The 13,058-nt window shown below is 58.5% G+C and overlaps 1 protein-coding gene across 5 annotated transcripts in view; it reads left to right on the top strand.

The window, feature by feature from the left end:
- The window catches only part of ITPR3 (inositol 1,4,5-trisphosphate receptor type 3), a 68,245-nt gene that overhangs the window by 30,252 nt on the left and 24,935 nt on the right, over positions 1-13,058 (top strand). For 4 of the 5 annotated variants that reach the window (XR_013441292.1, XM_078055475.1, XM_078055474.1 and 1 more), the window contains 15 exons: positions 40-123; positions 2,467-2,613; positions 2,842-2,937; positions 3,498-3,548; positions 3,721-3,863; positions 4,828-4,927; positions 5,004-5,164; positions 5,738-5,879; positions 8,615-8,776; positions 9,346-9,518; positions 10,035-10,154; positions 10,520-10,702; positions 11,480-11,731; positions 11,820-11,964; positions 12,466-12,607. Coding sequence is in view for 4 of the 5 variants with exons in the window: in XM_078055475.1 (XP_077911601.1) it covers positions 40-123; positions 2,467-2,613; positions 2,842-2,937; positions 3,498-3,548; positions 3,721-3,863; positions 4,828-4,927; positions 5,004-5,164; positions 5,738-5,879; positions 8,615-8,776; positions 9,346-9,518; positions 10,035-10,154; positions 10,520-10,702; positions 11,480-11,731; positions 11,820-11,964; positions 12,466-12,607 (2,101 nt within the window). In the remaining variant the exon portion in view is untranslated. The remainder of the gene's footprint in view (positions 1-39; positions 124-2,466; positions 2,614-2,841; positions 2,938-3,497; positions 3,549-3,720; positions 3,864-4,827; positions 4,928-5,003; positions 5,165-5,737; positions 5,880-8,614; positions 8,777-9,345; positions 9,519-10,034; positions 10,155-10,519; positions 10,703-11,479; positions 11,732-11,819; positions 11,965-12,465; positions 12,608-13,058) is intronic. The other variant, XM_078055476.1, reaches the window with a different exon arrangement.

Below are 13,058 nucleotides of genomic sequence, written 5' to 3'. Positions count from 1 at the left end.
GGTCTGACAGGCGTCAGGGTTCTCTTGGCCCTTCCCCAGGTCAACTCCGTGAACTGCAACACCAGCTGGAAGATCAATCTGTTCATGCAGTTCCGAGACCACCTGGAGGAGGTGTTGAAAGGGGTAAGGACTGCTCCTCCCCACAGCTGCCACCTGTCTGCTGGCTGCCCAGCCCCTCCCCCGCAGGGCCCCCTTCCTCCACCTCCCTCTACCCAGGTCTGCTCCTCGCCTGACCCTCCCCTCCATGCGCCCCCTTCTCTGGCTCTGCACCCTCTTCAGCCTCCCTCCACCCCCCCAGCACCCCAGACCCCCGCGCTCCCTCACAAGCTGGACCACCCCTTCTCTTGTCTCTGGACTCCTAGCCTCCCTCTCCATCCTTTCTGGGTCCTGGCTAGCCTCTGTTTTTTCTCTTACTAAGGGTGTGCCAGTGGACTAGGGGTCCCCGTCCCCTCACCTTGGGGGCCAAGATCCTTTGAGCACCCTGTCCCTTCCCCAGCACTGGCTCCGTGGACCCGGGCCAGGTGCCCTGCCCTTTGCCCTGTGCCCTCTTAGGCAAGGGCCTGAGGCTGCTGAGTCAGGGCCTGTGCCCTGGTTCCAGCCCCACTGGCGTGGGTGCTGGGACATAGGGGTTGGCAGGCGCTGAGGGGTTCAGCCTGCCGGACCCAGTACTGCTGGGAAACACCATGGTAATGACTTAGGGGGGGAGCAGAGCGAGGGGCAGGGAGGGCTGCAGAGACTGCTAGACAAGCCCTGAAAACCAGATGTGGGGGGGGGGGGCTCAGAGGTTTAAGTGGGGCTTCAGGGGGTAGAACCAGCCTATTGGGGGTAGGTCGTATATGGAAGGGCAGATTTGGGGGGTAGCAGAGAGGGTGGGGTTCCTCAGGTAGGGGAATTGGCAGGCACCTGGCCATGAAAGGGACGTATAGGCACAGGTGACAGGCCTGAGAGCAGCCACTTGAGGAGGCTGGCTGCCCTGTGTTCATTGCATCTTCCTCCCCGAGAAGCCTGCAGTGTCCCCCCTTACCCTCCGCTCCCAGGTGGGCTGCTCTGTCACACTGTACTGCCCCCGCAGGCTGCCTCAGCCCCCTCCCACCTCCCAGGCTCTTTCCGTCCACCCATGCTCTGTCCAAATGCCTTTCTCTCCCTCCCTGAAGCCTGCACATCATCCACATAGCAATCAAGCCTCAGCCTGTGTGCCACCTCCTCCTGGAAGCCTTCTCTGATTACACATTCCTGCTCCCAAATCTGTGTGGCCCTTAGAAAATGAAGCATCATTGGGCCGAACCCCATGGTGTGGCCTCGACTGGTTTCGGTGACTCTGTCATGGCTTTGATGTTAGAGGCCAGGCCACCTGGAAGTGAGATTTGAGTGTGCAGAGCCCACCCCTTTTTTGGCTCTCGCCCTGTACTGCGTGGATACAGAAGTCACGAGGTTCTGCCAAAGTAACTGGCTTAATCTATGTATCTTCTCTCGCTCGCTTGCTCGCTCGCTCGCACATTCACTCCACAGGTGGGCACAGGGTAGGAAGTGTGGTGGAAAGGTGAGGGCTCCGGAGCTGCACCACAGATTCATGTCCCCTTTGCCACTAGCTGTGTGACCCTCGGCAGGACACTTAGCTTCTCTGCCTGAGTCTCTCCACCTGTAAAATGGGGATAATGATATAGGTACCCGGGCAGCGTGGGTGAGGATGAGGTGAGGAAGTCCACGTAAAGGGCTCACGCAGTGGCTAGCACGTGGGAAACGTGCAGTGTTCTTCATTATACAAATTATAGCCCTCGCAATTTCTGCAAGGGGCCATGGTATCCCCATTTTGCACAAGAGGAAACTGAGGCTCAGAGATGTTAAGGGACTTATCCAAGGTCACACAGCTTGGGAAGCAGAACCAGGGTCCAAACTTGGTCTCTGTGTCCAAAGCTCCGGAGATGAATAGGCCACAGTTTCTGCACTCCAGCTGTTCCAGGCCCGTGGGAGCAGAGGAAATGGGCAAGAATTACCCATATTCAGGCAGAAGGGGCCCTAGGGAGGTGCAGCCATGGGCCTGGGGGGACCCCAGAAGGTGATATCCCTCCTGCCTTCATAGAGAGGGTGACTTGAGATTGGCCTTTAGAGGTCAGGTGGGGTTACTAGAGGTACGAATCAGGGAAGGAGATAGCCAAGGGTGGGCTTGACATAGGAGGCTGGGGAAGGTTCTGGATAAGAGCATGTCCCGCCCCAGTCGTCTGGAGGCTCTGGATTTGGGGTGTGGGCAGAGCACCAGGCTGAGGGGCTGGCCCCTGGCCCTGGCCACCCTCCGGTGGGGCTCAGCACGCATCTCGCCCTCTGCTTGCTGCTCTGAAAGGAGCAGGAGGGGCCCTGCACCAGCCGCGCCTGCATCTGAGGGTGGGCGGGGGTGGGGGGGACAGCGGCGGGGGGCTGGCCCCCCGGGAAGGTCCCGGCCTGTCCTGAGCCCGTGACCCACGGCTGCAGGGAGATGTGGTGCGGCTGTTCCACGCGGAGCAGGAGAAGTTCTTGACGTGTGACGAGTACAAGGGCAAGCTGCAGGTGTTCCTGCGCACCACGCTGCGCCAGTCCGCCACCTCGGCCACCAGCTCCAACGCCCTCTGGGAGGTGGAGGTCAGAGCTTGCTTCTTACCCAGGACCCAGCCCTCCTCGCCAGCCCTGGGCCCCGCCCCCTCTTCTTCCCCCGTCACCCTGGAGGGTAGGAGGTGTAGAGGCAGGGCCAGGGGGCGTGGGGGGGCGGGTCCGGGTGCCACTTACCCAGAGCTCTCCAGGCCTCCCCAGGGCCCGAGCTACCACTCCCTGGACAGTGTCCCTTTCCTGCCTCACCCCTGCACCCCCCAGGTGGTCCACCACGACCCCTGCCGTGGGGGAGCTGGCCACTGGAACGGCCTGTACCGCTTCAAGCACCTGGCCACAGGCAACTACCTGGCCGCCGAGGTGAGTGGGGAGGTCGAGGGCGCCCTGGGAGCTCGGGCTGCGTGGGCACGCGGGCGCGCAGGAGCCCATGAGCCGGTGCACGTCTGCACACATAGACACACGTGTCCGTGGCCCCTGGCTTATCTGCACTCTTGCATTAAACAAATACTATCAAATAAGCGCGTGCCTGCAAATAAGCCTCATGAACATTACTGCAGCCCTACTATGTGCCACGAGCTATTCTGGACCCTCGGGAATCACCAGTGAGCCAGGTTCCCACCCCTTGTATAACTTACATTCCACATGTCTGTCTGTCCATAGAATGCAGGCTTGTGTATACTAGGGCGTGTGTGTGTGTGTGTGTGTTTGTATATTGATCTGTGGGTCCATGAAGAGGGGCATGAAGGGCAGGGCCTGGGGACTCTCATTGGTGGCTTCTTCAGGAGCGACTTGGGCTTTAGTGCTGGGGTGGGCACCCCTGGGAGGGTGGGGGCTCCCTATGTGGACCTTGTTTTGGGGTGGGGGTCATGTGAGCATAGCTCAGTGTCTAGTAGCTGCCCCCGTCTTGTGTCTCTGTCCAGGAGAACCCCAGCTACAAGGGTGATGCCTGTGATCCCAAGGCAGCGGGAATGGTGAGGACCAGAGCAGGGCTCCAGGGCCCGGGGAAGAGGGACCGTGGGTGTTGGCCAGGAAATCCTGGGAAGTGAGCTGGAGGGAGAAGGCCTCTCAGGTGGGATCCCAGGTGGTTTCGGGGGGCCCGAGAGGAGGGAGGGGCTTCTGCCTGAGCTGGGGTCCTTATCCCAGGGTGCTCAGAGTCGTGTAGGTCGCCGGAACGCTGGGGAGAAGATCAAGTACCGCCTGGTGGCTGTGCCCCACGGCAACGACATCGCCTCCCTCTTTGAGCTGGACCCCACCACGTTGCAGAAAACCGACTCCTTTGTGCCCCGGTGAGTAGGTGCCGTGTGCCTGGGGGCTGTGCCACCCTGTCCCTGGGTCCCCTGCATCCCACACTCCTCTGTCCTCCTGAGCTCCTCTGGCCTCAGGACCTGCCTGTCCCGCCCCTCTGGGGACTGAGCTCTCAGAGCTGTGGGCAGCTGACTACCACCGAACATGCGCCATGTGCCGGGCCCTGGGTTCAAAACGCCTTCTCTCCAGTGTTCTTCATCAGGCACCTGCCCCCGTCTCTCTGCACACTCAAGCACAGGCAGCATGAGTTTGTCCCCGGCACACGGCAGGAGGGAGGGGAGGGGACTGGGCTCCCTGACTTTAAGGTCCCCCAACCCTAGATGCTAGGGCGTAACATCAAGAAACTTCCCGGGTGTCAGTCAGGCTTTGGCATTTACTAGCTGTCTGACCTCAGTCCCTTTGCCCTGACTGCCTGATCTGTCAAGTGGGCATATCAAGTTACCCATAACAGGGCTGATGGGAGACGTAATGGAGTCACTCAGTGTAGGCCCACCAACCCTCACCTGAAGCTCTTGGGGCCAGGTGCCTTTTGAGATTCAGATTGTTTTTCATTTCAGAAAGGTAATTACATTTCATAATCAGAGACAAGAGTGTTTCTGCTCTGAGACGCATGCATCTTGACGCGAAGTGGGATAAATAGTCTAAATAGTCTCATTTGTCCAAATGAATCTTGGTTTCAAGTTTACAAACAAGCCTGGGCTTTTGGAGCGCTCTGGGTTTGGGAGCGCAGGCGAGGCATGTGGGTCGGAACAGCACAGGGCCTGAGGGCTGTTTGCTGGCCACTGTCCTGTGGCTTGGGCTCCTCCCCTGGAGGGGATCGGTTCCCCTGTCGCATGGCCGTGGAGTCGGGTGGAGATGTGGAGCTGGTGTGGGGCAGGGCAGGCAGACAGCGGGGATGCGCTCTGAGGCCCGCTCCCTGTGCCCTGCCCCCGGCCCCACCTGCAGGAACTCCTACGTCCGTCTGCGGCACCTCTGCACCAACACGTGGATCCAGAGCACCAATGTGCCCATCGACATCGAGGAGGAGCGGCCCATTCGGCTCATGGTGCGAGCCGGCCGGGGCTGCGGGGCTAGGGCCTTGGCTTGTCCCTGGGTGCCCTGCTGACCTCTTGTCCCTGCAGCTGGGCACCTGCCCCACCAAGGAGGACAAGGAGGCCTTTGCCATCGTGTCTGTGCCAGTGTCCGAGATCCGAGACCTGGACTTCGCCAACGATGCCAGCTCCATGTTGGCCAGTGCCGTGGAGAAACTCAACGAGGGCTTCATCAGCCAGAACGACCGCAGGTGGGCCGCACGGCAGGGTCCTCGAAGGGTCTGCATTTCATGAACCCAGGAGTCACAAAGCAGAAGCCGGGCAGGCTTGGCTGGCTGGGGTCGGGGAGACAGAGGTGGGGACTTGTTCCGGCAGGTTCTGGTGGACCCTGGGGCCCTTACCTCATGTATTGCTCATGTACTCCCAGAACTAACCGTGATGATGGGTTGAGGCTCACAAATGTTAAGAGACTTGTCCATGGTCACACGGCTAGTAAGTGGCAGGGTCAGGACGGAAATGCAGAGCCCTTCACCCCAAACACCTTGTGCCCTATTGTTCCTTTCCAGATCGGAGTATACTGAGATTCTTTGTCTCGGGGGCACTTTAGAATCCAGGGTGGGTGGGGCGAGGTGTGTGTTTTGAGAGCCTTTTGGGGTAAAGCTGGGGAGAGAAGTTGAAGGCCAATGATAGGCTTTGTGCTTTGGATCGCAGGGTGGGCGAGTGGCCTGATGAGAGCGTGTTTGGGGCAGGGCTGGTTGCCCGTGGGGGGGGGTTTCCCAGGGTTGGTGCCTTACACTTGTCATCACTGGTGTCCCTTCATGAAGGTTTGTCATCCAGCTGCTGGAGGACCTGGTGTTCTTCGTCAGCGATGTCCCCAACAATGGGCAGAATGTGCTGGACATCATGGTCACCAAGCCCAACCGGGAACGGCAGAAGCTGATGAGGGAGCAGAACATCCTCAAACAGGTGCGTGTGCACACGTGTGGGGGAGGGGCCGGGTGTCCAGAACAGGAGCCTTTTCCCATCTGCAGTGGAGCTTCAGTCTCTCTGCAGCTTCTCTTCGCCCCTTTTTAGAAAATGAGTATTTGTTGAGCACTGACCACATGCCAGGCCCTATCCTAAGCGCCCTACACATACTGGCTTGGTGCATCCTCTCCACCGGGGGAGGTACTATTATTACCCCCGGGTTACCTGTGAGGGGACTAATGCATAGAGGTTGGAGTAACTTGACCCTGAGTATGCGGCTAGGAAGCAGCAGGGCAGGATTTGAACTCAGGATGTCGGGTTGAGAACTTGTGCTTTTTTTTTTTTAAGGCTTTTTTTTTAAAGTAAGCTCTACACCAATGTGGGGCTTGAACTCACAACCTGGAGACCAAGAGTCGCATGCTCTACAGACTGAGCCAGCCAGGTGTCCCTAGAACTTGTGCTTAAAAAAAATAGGGGGCACCTGGGTGGCTCAATCAGTTAAGCGTCTGCCGTTAGCTCAGGTCATGATCTCAGGGTCCTGGGATTGAGTCCCGCATCCAGCTCCCTGCTCAGCGGGGAGTTTGCTTCTCCCTCTCCCTCTGCCCCTCCCCGCTGTTCCTGCTCTCTCTCTCTCTCTCTCTCTCTCTCAAATAAATAAATAAAATTTAAAAAAATATATTTTTTCTGGGGCGCCTGGCTGGCTGAGCCAGTCCGTGGTGTGTGACTCTTGATCTCAGCCCAGCGCTGGGTGTGGAGATTACTTAAAAAAATATTTTTTCTAAGTTTAGATTGTGAAACTTTTCTTTCTTTTTTTTTTTAAATTTTATTTATTTATTTGACAGAGAGAAAGCATAAGCAGGGGTAGTGGCAGAGGGAGGGGGAGAAGCAGGCTCCCCAAGGAATAGCGAGCCCGATACGGGGCTCCATCCCAGGACCTCGGGATCATGACCTGAGCCGAAGGCAGACGCTTAACCAACTGAGCCACCCATGTGCCCCTGATTGTGAAACTTTTCAAATATTGAGAAAGTAATGAAAGAATAGTACAGTGAACACTGTACCACCACTGCCTGATCTGCTTTTTACCATTTTGCTGGTTTGGTTTTTTTTTTTTTTAATTTTATTTTATTATGTTATGTTAATCACCATACATTACCTCATTAGTTTTTGATGTAGTGTTCCATGATTCATTGTTTGCATATAACACCCAGTGCTCCATGCAGTACGTGCCCTCTTTAATACCCATCACCAGGCTAACCCATCCTCCCACCCCCCTCCCCTCTAGAACCCTCAGTTTGTTTCTCAGAGTCCATCGTCTCTCATGGTTCGTCTCCCCCTCCGATTTCCCCCCCTTCATTTCTCCCTACTATCTACTTCTTTTTTTTTTAAACATATAATGTATTATTTGTTTCAGAGGTACAGATCTGTGATTCAACAGTCTTACAAAATTCACAGCGCTCACCATAGCACATACACTCCCCAGTGTCTATCACCCAGCCACCCCATCCCTCCCAACCCCCACCACTCCAGCAACCCTCAGTTTGTTTCCTGAGATTAAGAGTCTCTTATGGTTTGTCTCCCTCTCTGGTTTCATCTTGTTTCATTTTTCCCTCCCTTCCCCTATGCTCCTCTGTCTTGTTTCTCAAATTCCTCATATCAGTGAGATCATATGATACTTGTCTTTCTCTGATTGACTTATTTTGCTCAGCATAATACGCTCCAGTTCCATCCACGTCGTTGCAAATGGCAAGATTTCGTTTTTTGTTGTTGTTGTTGTTGGCCGCATAATATTCCATGGTATATATATACCACATCTTCTTTATCCATTCATCTGTTGGTTTGGTTTTATGTAACTATACACCTATGCATCCGTCCCTCCACCCATGCATTTCCAACCAGGGCACACCTCACCCCTAAGTTTTTCAGCGTGCATCTCCTGGAATAAGGGCATTGGCCTCCGCAAGCACAATACTGTTATCACACATAAGAAAATTAGTAATAATACCCATCCATATCTGATTTCTCTGCCTTACCCAAAATGTCTTTTTAAAGCTTGTTTTTTGAACCAGGATCCCACGAAGGTTTTCTCATTCCATTTGGTTGTATTTCTTTGGTTTCTGGTGTAGAACAGTTTTTCACACTCACCCAAACCCTGCTTTTAAAATTTATTAATTACATTAACATTTTTGAAAGATTTTATTTATTTGAGAGAGAGAGTGAGAGAGAGAGCATGAGAGGGGGGAGGATCAGAGGGAGAAGCAGACTCCCCGCTGGGTCTCCGGGATCATGACCTTAGCGGAAGGCAGCCGCTTAACCGACTGAGCCACCCAGGCGCCCCACGTTAACGTTTTTCTGATGAGGCAGGCTTGCGTCTGGTCTCTTGGGCTCTGGCCACACCAGCTGGGCCTGCCTTTTCTCTTAATCTCAGACCCCTGAGCTGTGGCAGCCCTGAGCTCTTCCCCCAGATGCTGAGCCAGGCCCAGGATCTGAGCTGGGATTAGTCACGTGGGGCCGGGTGGCTGAGGCCCACGGTGGGATCCCAGTCCGAAGAAGGGAGTGGGGGCTGGAGGTGGGGCTGATGGTGGGTGGGCTGGGGTCTCAGTCCAGCTTAGAATCAGCTTGGGGTTCGTGTCGGTGTGGCTTTGGGGCAGGGTGACTTTGGGGCCGAGGGTTCCTGGGATAATGAGGAGTGCAGGCGGGTATAGGGGGATTGCTCCTCGTGTTCTCTTCTCCCCCAGATCTTTGGCATTCTGAAGGCCCCTTTCCGTGACAAGGGGGGTGAGGGCCCCCTGGTGCGGCTGGAGGAGCTGTCAGACCAGAAGAACGCCCCCTACCAGCACATGTTCCGTCTCTGCTACCGGGTCCTGAGGCATTCCCAGGAGGATTACCGCAAGAACCAGGTGCGCTGCCTTACCCGCCGGAGCCTTCCAGGCCCCGGCGGCCCCACTCACCCGCTCACCAGCTTGCTCACCCCCTCACTCCTGCTTTTGTTCACTCAGCAAGTAGTTGCGGAGGCGCACAGCCGCTGTGTGCCAGGCACTGTTTTCGGCCCCGGGGACACAGCAGGGAACCAGACAGTAGGGCCAGCTTCGTGGGTGTGCGGTCGGGCTCCATGCTCGGAAGGGCGTCGAGCTGGGTGTGATGCTCTGCTGTGGCCATCTTGAAAGTCTTGGCTTTTGAAGAAGGGTCCTGCTGTTTCGTTTTGCACAGGGCCCCGCAAATTATGTAGCCGGTCCTGCCAGACAATTTCCTCCCTCGTGGAGGCTTCACTCTGGTTGGGAGACAGGCTGTGAGCTGAAGAACTCTGTTGTGTAAACCCACTCCGCCGCCCAGAGCGAGTTTCCTGTCCCAGACCTCCACCTGGCTAGTCGGAGTCCCCTGCCTGGGATGGGGGTCCCCGTCCCCAGGTCTGGGGCGGTGTGCTGGAGCAGAGCCGGGCTCCGCACCACTCAGCTCGTCTGTTCTCCAGGAGCACATCGCCAAGCAGTTTGGGATGATGCAGTCCCAGATCGGCTATGACATCCTGGCGGAAGACACCATCACTGCCCTCCTGCACAACAACCGCAAGCTTCTAGAGAAGCACATCACCAAGACTGAGGTGGAGACCTTCGTCAGCCTCGTGCGCAAGAACCGGGAGCCCAGGTGAGCCCGCCCGCCTCCCCTGCTGCGCCCGCTCCCTTCTCCTTCCCGGTCCTCCCAGGGTAGAGAGGCGGCGGGCACTGCTGGGTAAAATAGTGAAAAACCATTGCCTCCAGCGGTAAAGTGTCCTGGCCTCTGCAGCCCCTCCCCGGGACCCTTCCCAAATGTGGCCCAATCTTGCAGCCAGGGGGTTGATGTCCGGTACAGCAGAAGCCCCAAGACCCTCCTCTGGTGACAAAGTCGGAGCCTGTATTGAACCAGTTGTCCTTGTGCCCCCTTTACCCTGAGCCCCGGGACCCCTAGCCAGCCTCCCCCTACCCCAGGGTGATCAGGGAGATGCCCATGACTTGTCCATCCCTGGGCAGCGGGGCCCATCTCCCAAGCTTTGGGGCAGGAGCAGAAGCAGTAACTGGTTCCAGGGAGCTGGGGCTGCCAGCTGGGGAAGGAGAAGGGTGGGCTTCATCCCCACCAGGGAGCGGCCTCTGAGTCCCCTCCCCACCCCTGCGGTCACCACCCCAGGTTCCTGGACTACCTCTCTGACCTGTGTGTGTCCAACCACATCGCCATCCCCGTCACCCAGGAGCTCATCTGCAAGTGTGTGCTGGACCCCAAGAACAGCGACATTCTCATCCAGACCGAGTGAGCCATTGCGCTGTCCCCTGGCCACAGCCCGGCCTCCGCCCTGCTCCCCTGCTCCTCAGGCTCCTTAGAGCTTGGGCCCCGTGTGCGTGCAGGCTGGAACCGGCACCCTCGCTGTGTGCAGATACACACCCTTGCCTGCTGAGTGCCCAGCTCTGTGCTGGCACCGTGTGAGCAAGGAGGCCTCGGGGACTGAGCCAGATCCTCTGTCCTTGAGAAGCTCGTGGTCTGAGGAGTGTGTTTGACCCGGCACTCAGCCACGCTCCTAGAGGGGTCTTTGTGGCCGGACATGCTCGCGGAGGGCTCTGGGCATGGCGTCCTGCCCCGGCCCCCCACTCCCTGTGACGGCTGGCCCTGGTTCGCAGGCTTCGGCCAGTGAAGGAGATGGCCCAGTCCCACGAGTACCTGAGCATCGAGTACTCAGAGGAGGAGGTGTGGCTCACTTGGACCGACAGGAATAACGAGCACCACGAGAAGAGCGTGCGGCAGCTAGCCCAGGAGGCGCGGGCGGGCAATGCCCACGACGAGAACGTGCTCAGCTACTACAGGTGCCTCGGGGCCCAGCTCCTTCCCGTCCTTAGCGCTTCCGGTGCCCTTGGGCCTCCTCACAAGGCCGTCAGCCTATCCCCAGCAGCTGTGCAGCCTTCACTGGGGAAGCTGAGCTCAGCGCAGGGACGGGGCTGAATGAACCCCAAACCTGTCTCCACACATATTTATTTAAAAAATAAGATTACTAGATAACACTTATCCAGTGCTGGCCATATACCAGGCCCTGTTCGAAGTGTTTCACCTGGCCACTCATCGACGCCTCACCATAGCCCCGTGACTACTGTCACCCTCAGAGTTGGGGAGACAGGCACAGGGAGGTGAAAGGACTTGCCCAACGTCACACCTCCTTAGTGGTGGGCCAAGGGTCAAACCCAGGAAGCCGAGGGCAGGCCAGCACCCCATGCAGAGTAGGGCTGTCTGCGGGCCTCCTTTCAGCTGCTCTTCCATCCGGGCTCACCCCTGCATCCGCTGCTCTGCAGAGGCCCGTCCCCCTACTACACTTCCCTCCCCTGACTCTCCCAGCCTCATGCTCAGCCAGTCTTCCTCCCGTGAAGACCTGTCCTGGCTGAGCCAGAAGTGGTTTCTTCCTTCGCAAGGAGGGGAGAGCTGCAAATGCTCACTCAAAGTTGTGTCTTTTCTGTTACGCTGGCGGGTGCCTGGTTTGACCTAAGTCCCTTTGCCACTTTCCCAAGGCCTCTGCCAGCCCAGGCCCAAGTGCTGGTGGCCCACGCTGGCCCGCACCTGCCGCGGGCTCACCCTCCGCCGCGCCCTTGCAGGTACCAGCTGAAGCTCTTTGCCCGCATGTGCCTGGACCGCCAGTACCTGGCCATCGACGAGATCTCCCAGCAGCTGGGCGTTGACCTCATCTTCCTGTGCATGGCAGACGAAATGCTGCCCTTTGACCTGCGCGCCTCCTTCTGCCACCTGATGCTGCACGTGCATGTGGACAGGGACCCCCAGGAGCTGGTCACGCCGGTCAAGTTCGCCCGCCTCTGGACCGAGATCCCCACAGCCATCACCATCAAGGAGTGAGATGGGGAGCAGAGGGTGGGCCAGGCGAGGCCAGGGTGGGAGGATCTCAGCGACCCTCATGCCTCACTGCCTCCCCCCCGGCAGCTATGATTCCAACCTAAACGCCTCTCGCGACGACAAGAAGAACAAGTTTGCCAGCACCATGGACTTCGTGGAGGACTACCTCAACAACGTGGTCAGCGAGGCCGTGCCCTTTGCCAACGAGGAGAAGAACAAGCTCACCTTCGAGGTTGCTGGGCAGGGGGGCGGCGAGGGGCTGGTGCTGGGGGAGCTCTGGTTGGCCCCCTCAGCTGCCCCCAGGGACGCTCTGGGGGCTCCATGACCTCACTTCCCTCCGTGCCCCAGCCAGTTCAGGGAGCCCGCATAGATCGCCAGGACTCCCCAGGTGGAAAACTTCTCCCCTGCCACCTGGGAGAGGGCTGCCTCCCCATGGTCCACTCACCGCTGCAGGCCCTCCTGGGTCACAGGCCCCTGCGGGGAGCACCCCACTTTCCTGCGTTTCTGCCCTATCCCGCCCCCGCCCCCCAGTAGCCTTACTTGCCGGCCTCGCTTCCTCATTAGCTGACTGGGGGCGGCTGTGTCCTCACAGCCCCGCGGTCCCAGAGGCCCTGCCTTTTCCGAGGACCTTCGTCACCTCCTCCTAACACCCGCTCCGCCCTACTTTCCCTTCCTGGCCCCGCCCTTCGCGAGGCCCCGCCCCGCTCATCTCGGCCCCGCCCCCTCCCCGCAGGTGGTCAGCTTGGCGCACAATCTCATCTACTTCGGCTTCTACAGCTTCAGTGAGCTGCTGCGGCTCACTCGCACGCTGCTGGGCATCATCGACTGCGTGCAGGGCCCCCCGGCCATGCTGCAGGCCTACGATGACTCAGGCGGTGAGGCTTAGTGGCCAAGGCCACCCCCCCCCCCCCGCCCCCGCCCCAGCCCTGGCCTTCCTCCGTCTCCTCCTAGTGCCAGAGTCCTCTCTGGTCAACCCCCTGTGCAGCCTGTCTCCTGGCCCCTGCTGGACCAGAGGGGCCCCTGTCCAGGCGCTGTGGAGACCCCGGGGTCTGGGGGAGTTGCCTTCCAACGCAGCTTGGTCCTGAGGGGAGATAATGAGGCCCTGCCTGAGGAGCTCCCAGTCAGACAGGGGAGTGGTCGAGCAACAGCCCCGCCATCGAGGAGCCACTGGTCTGACAGCAGACACAGCCCTGCCCTCGGGGACACCCCCAGGGGGCACAAACTCCTCTAATCAAAAAGCGCATAGTCTGACACCTGGTGCGTAGTGCTCCCCACACGGTGTCCCCTCTGTCCCCCATGATCTGTAGCAGCATCTCAGGATGCCCC

Source organism: Halichoerus grypus, chromosome 9 (genome assembly GCF_964656455.1).
Source record: "Halichoerus grypus chromosome 9, mHalGry1.hap1.1, whole genome shotgun sequence".
NCBI classification, from domain to species: domain Eukaryota; kingdom Metazoa; phylum Chordata; class Mammalia; order Carnivora; family Phocidae; genus Halichoerus; species Halichoerus grypus.
The sequence above is the reverse complement of the archived record's forward strand: the minus strand, read 5'-3'. Positions and strand labels throughout refer to the sequence as shown.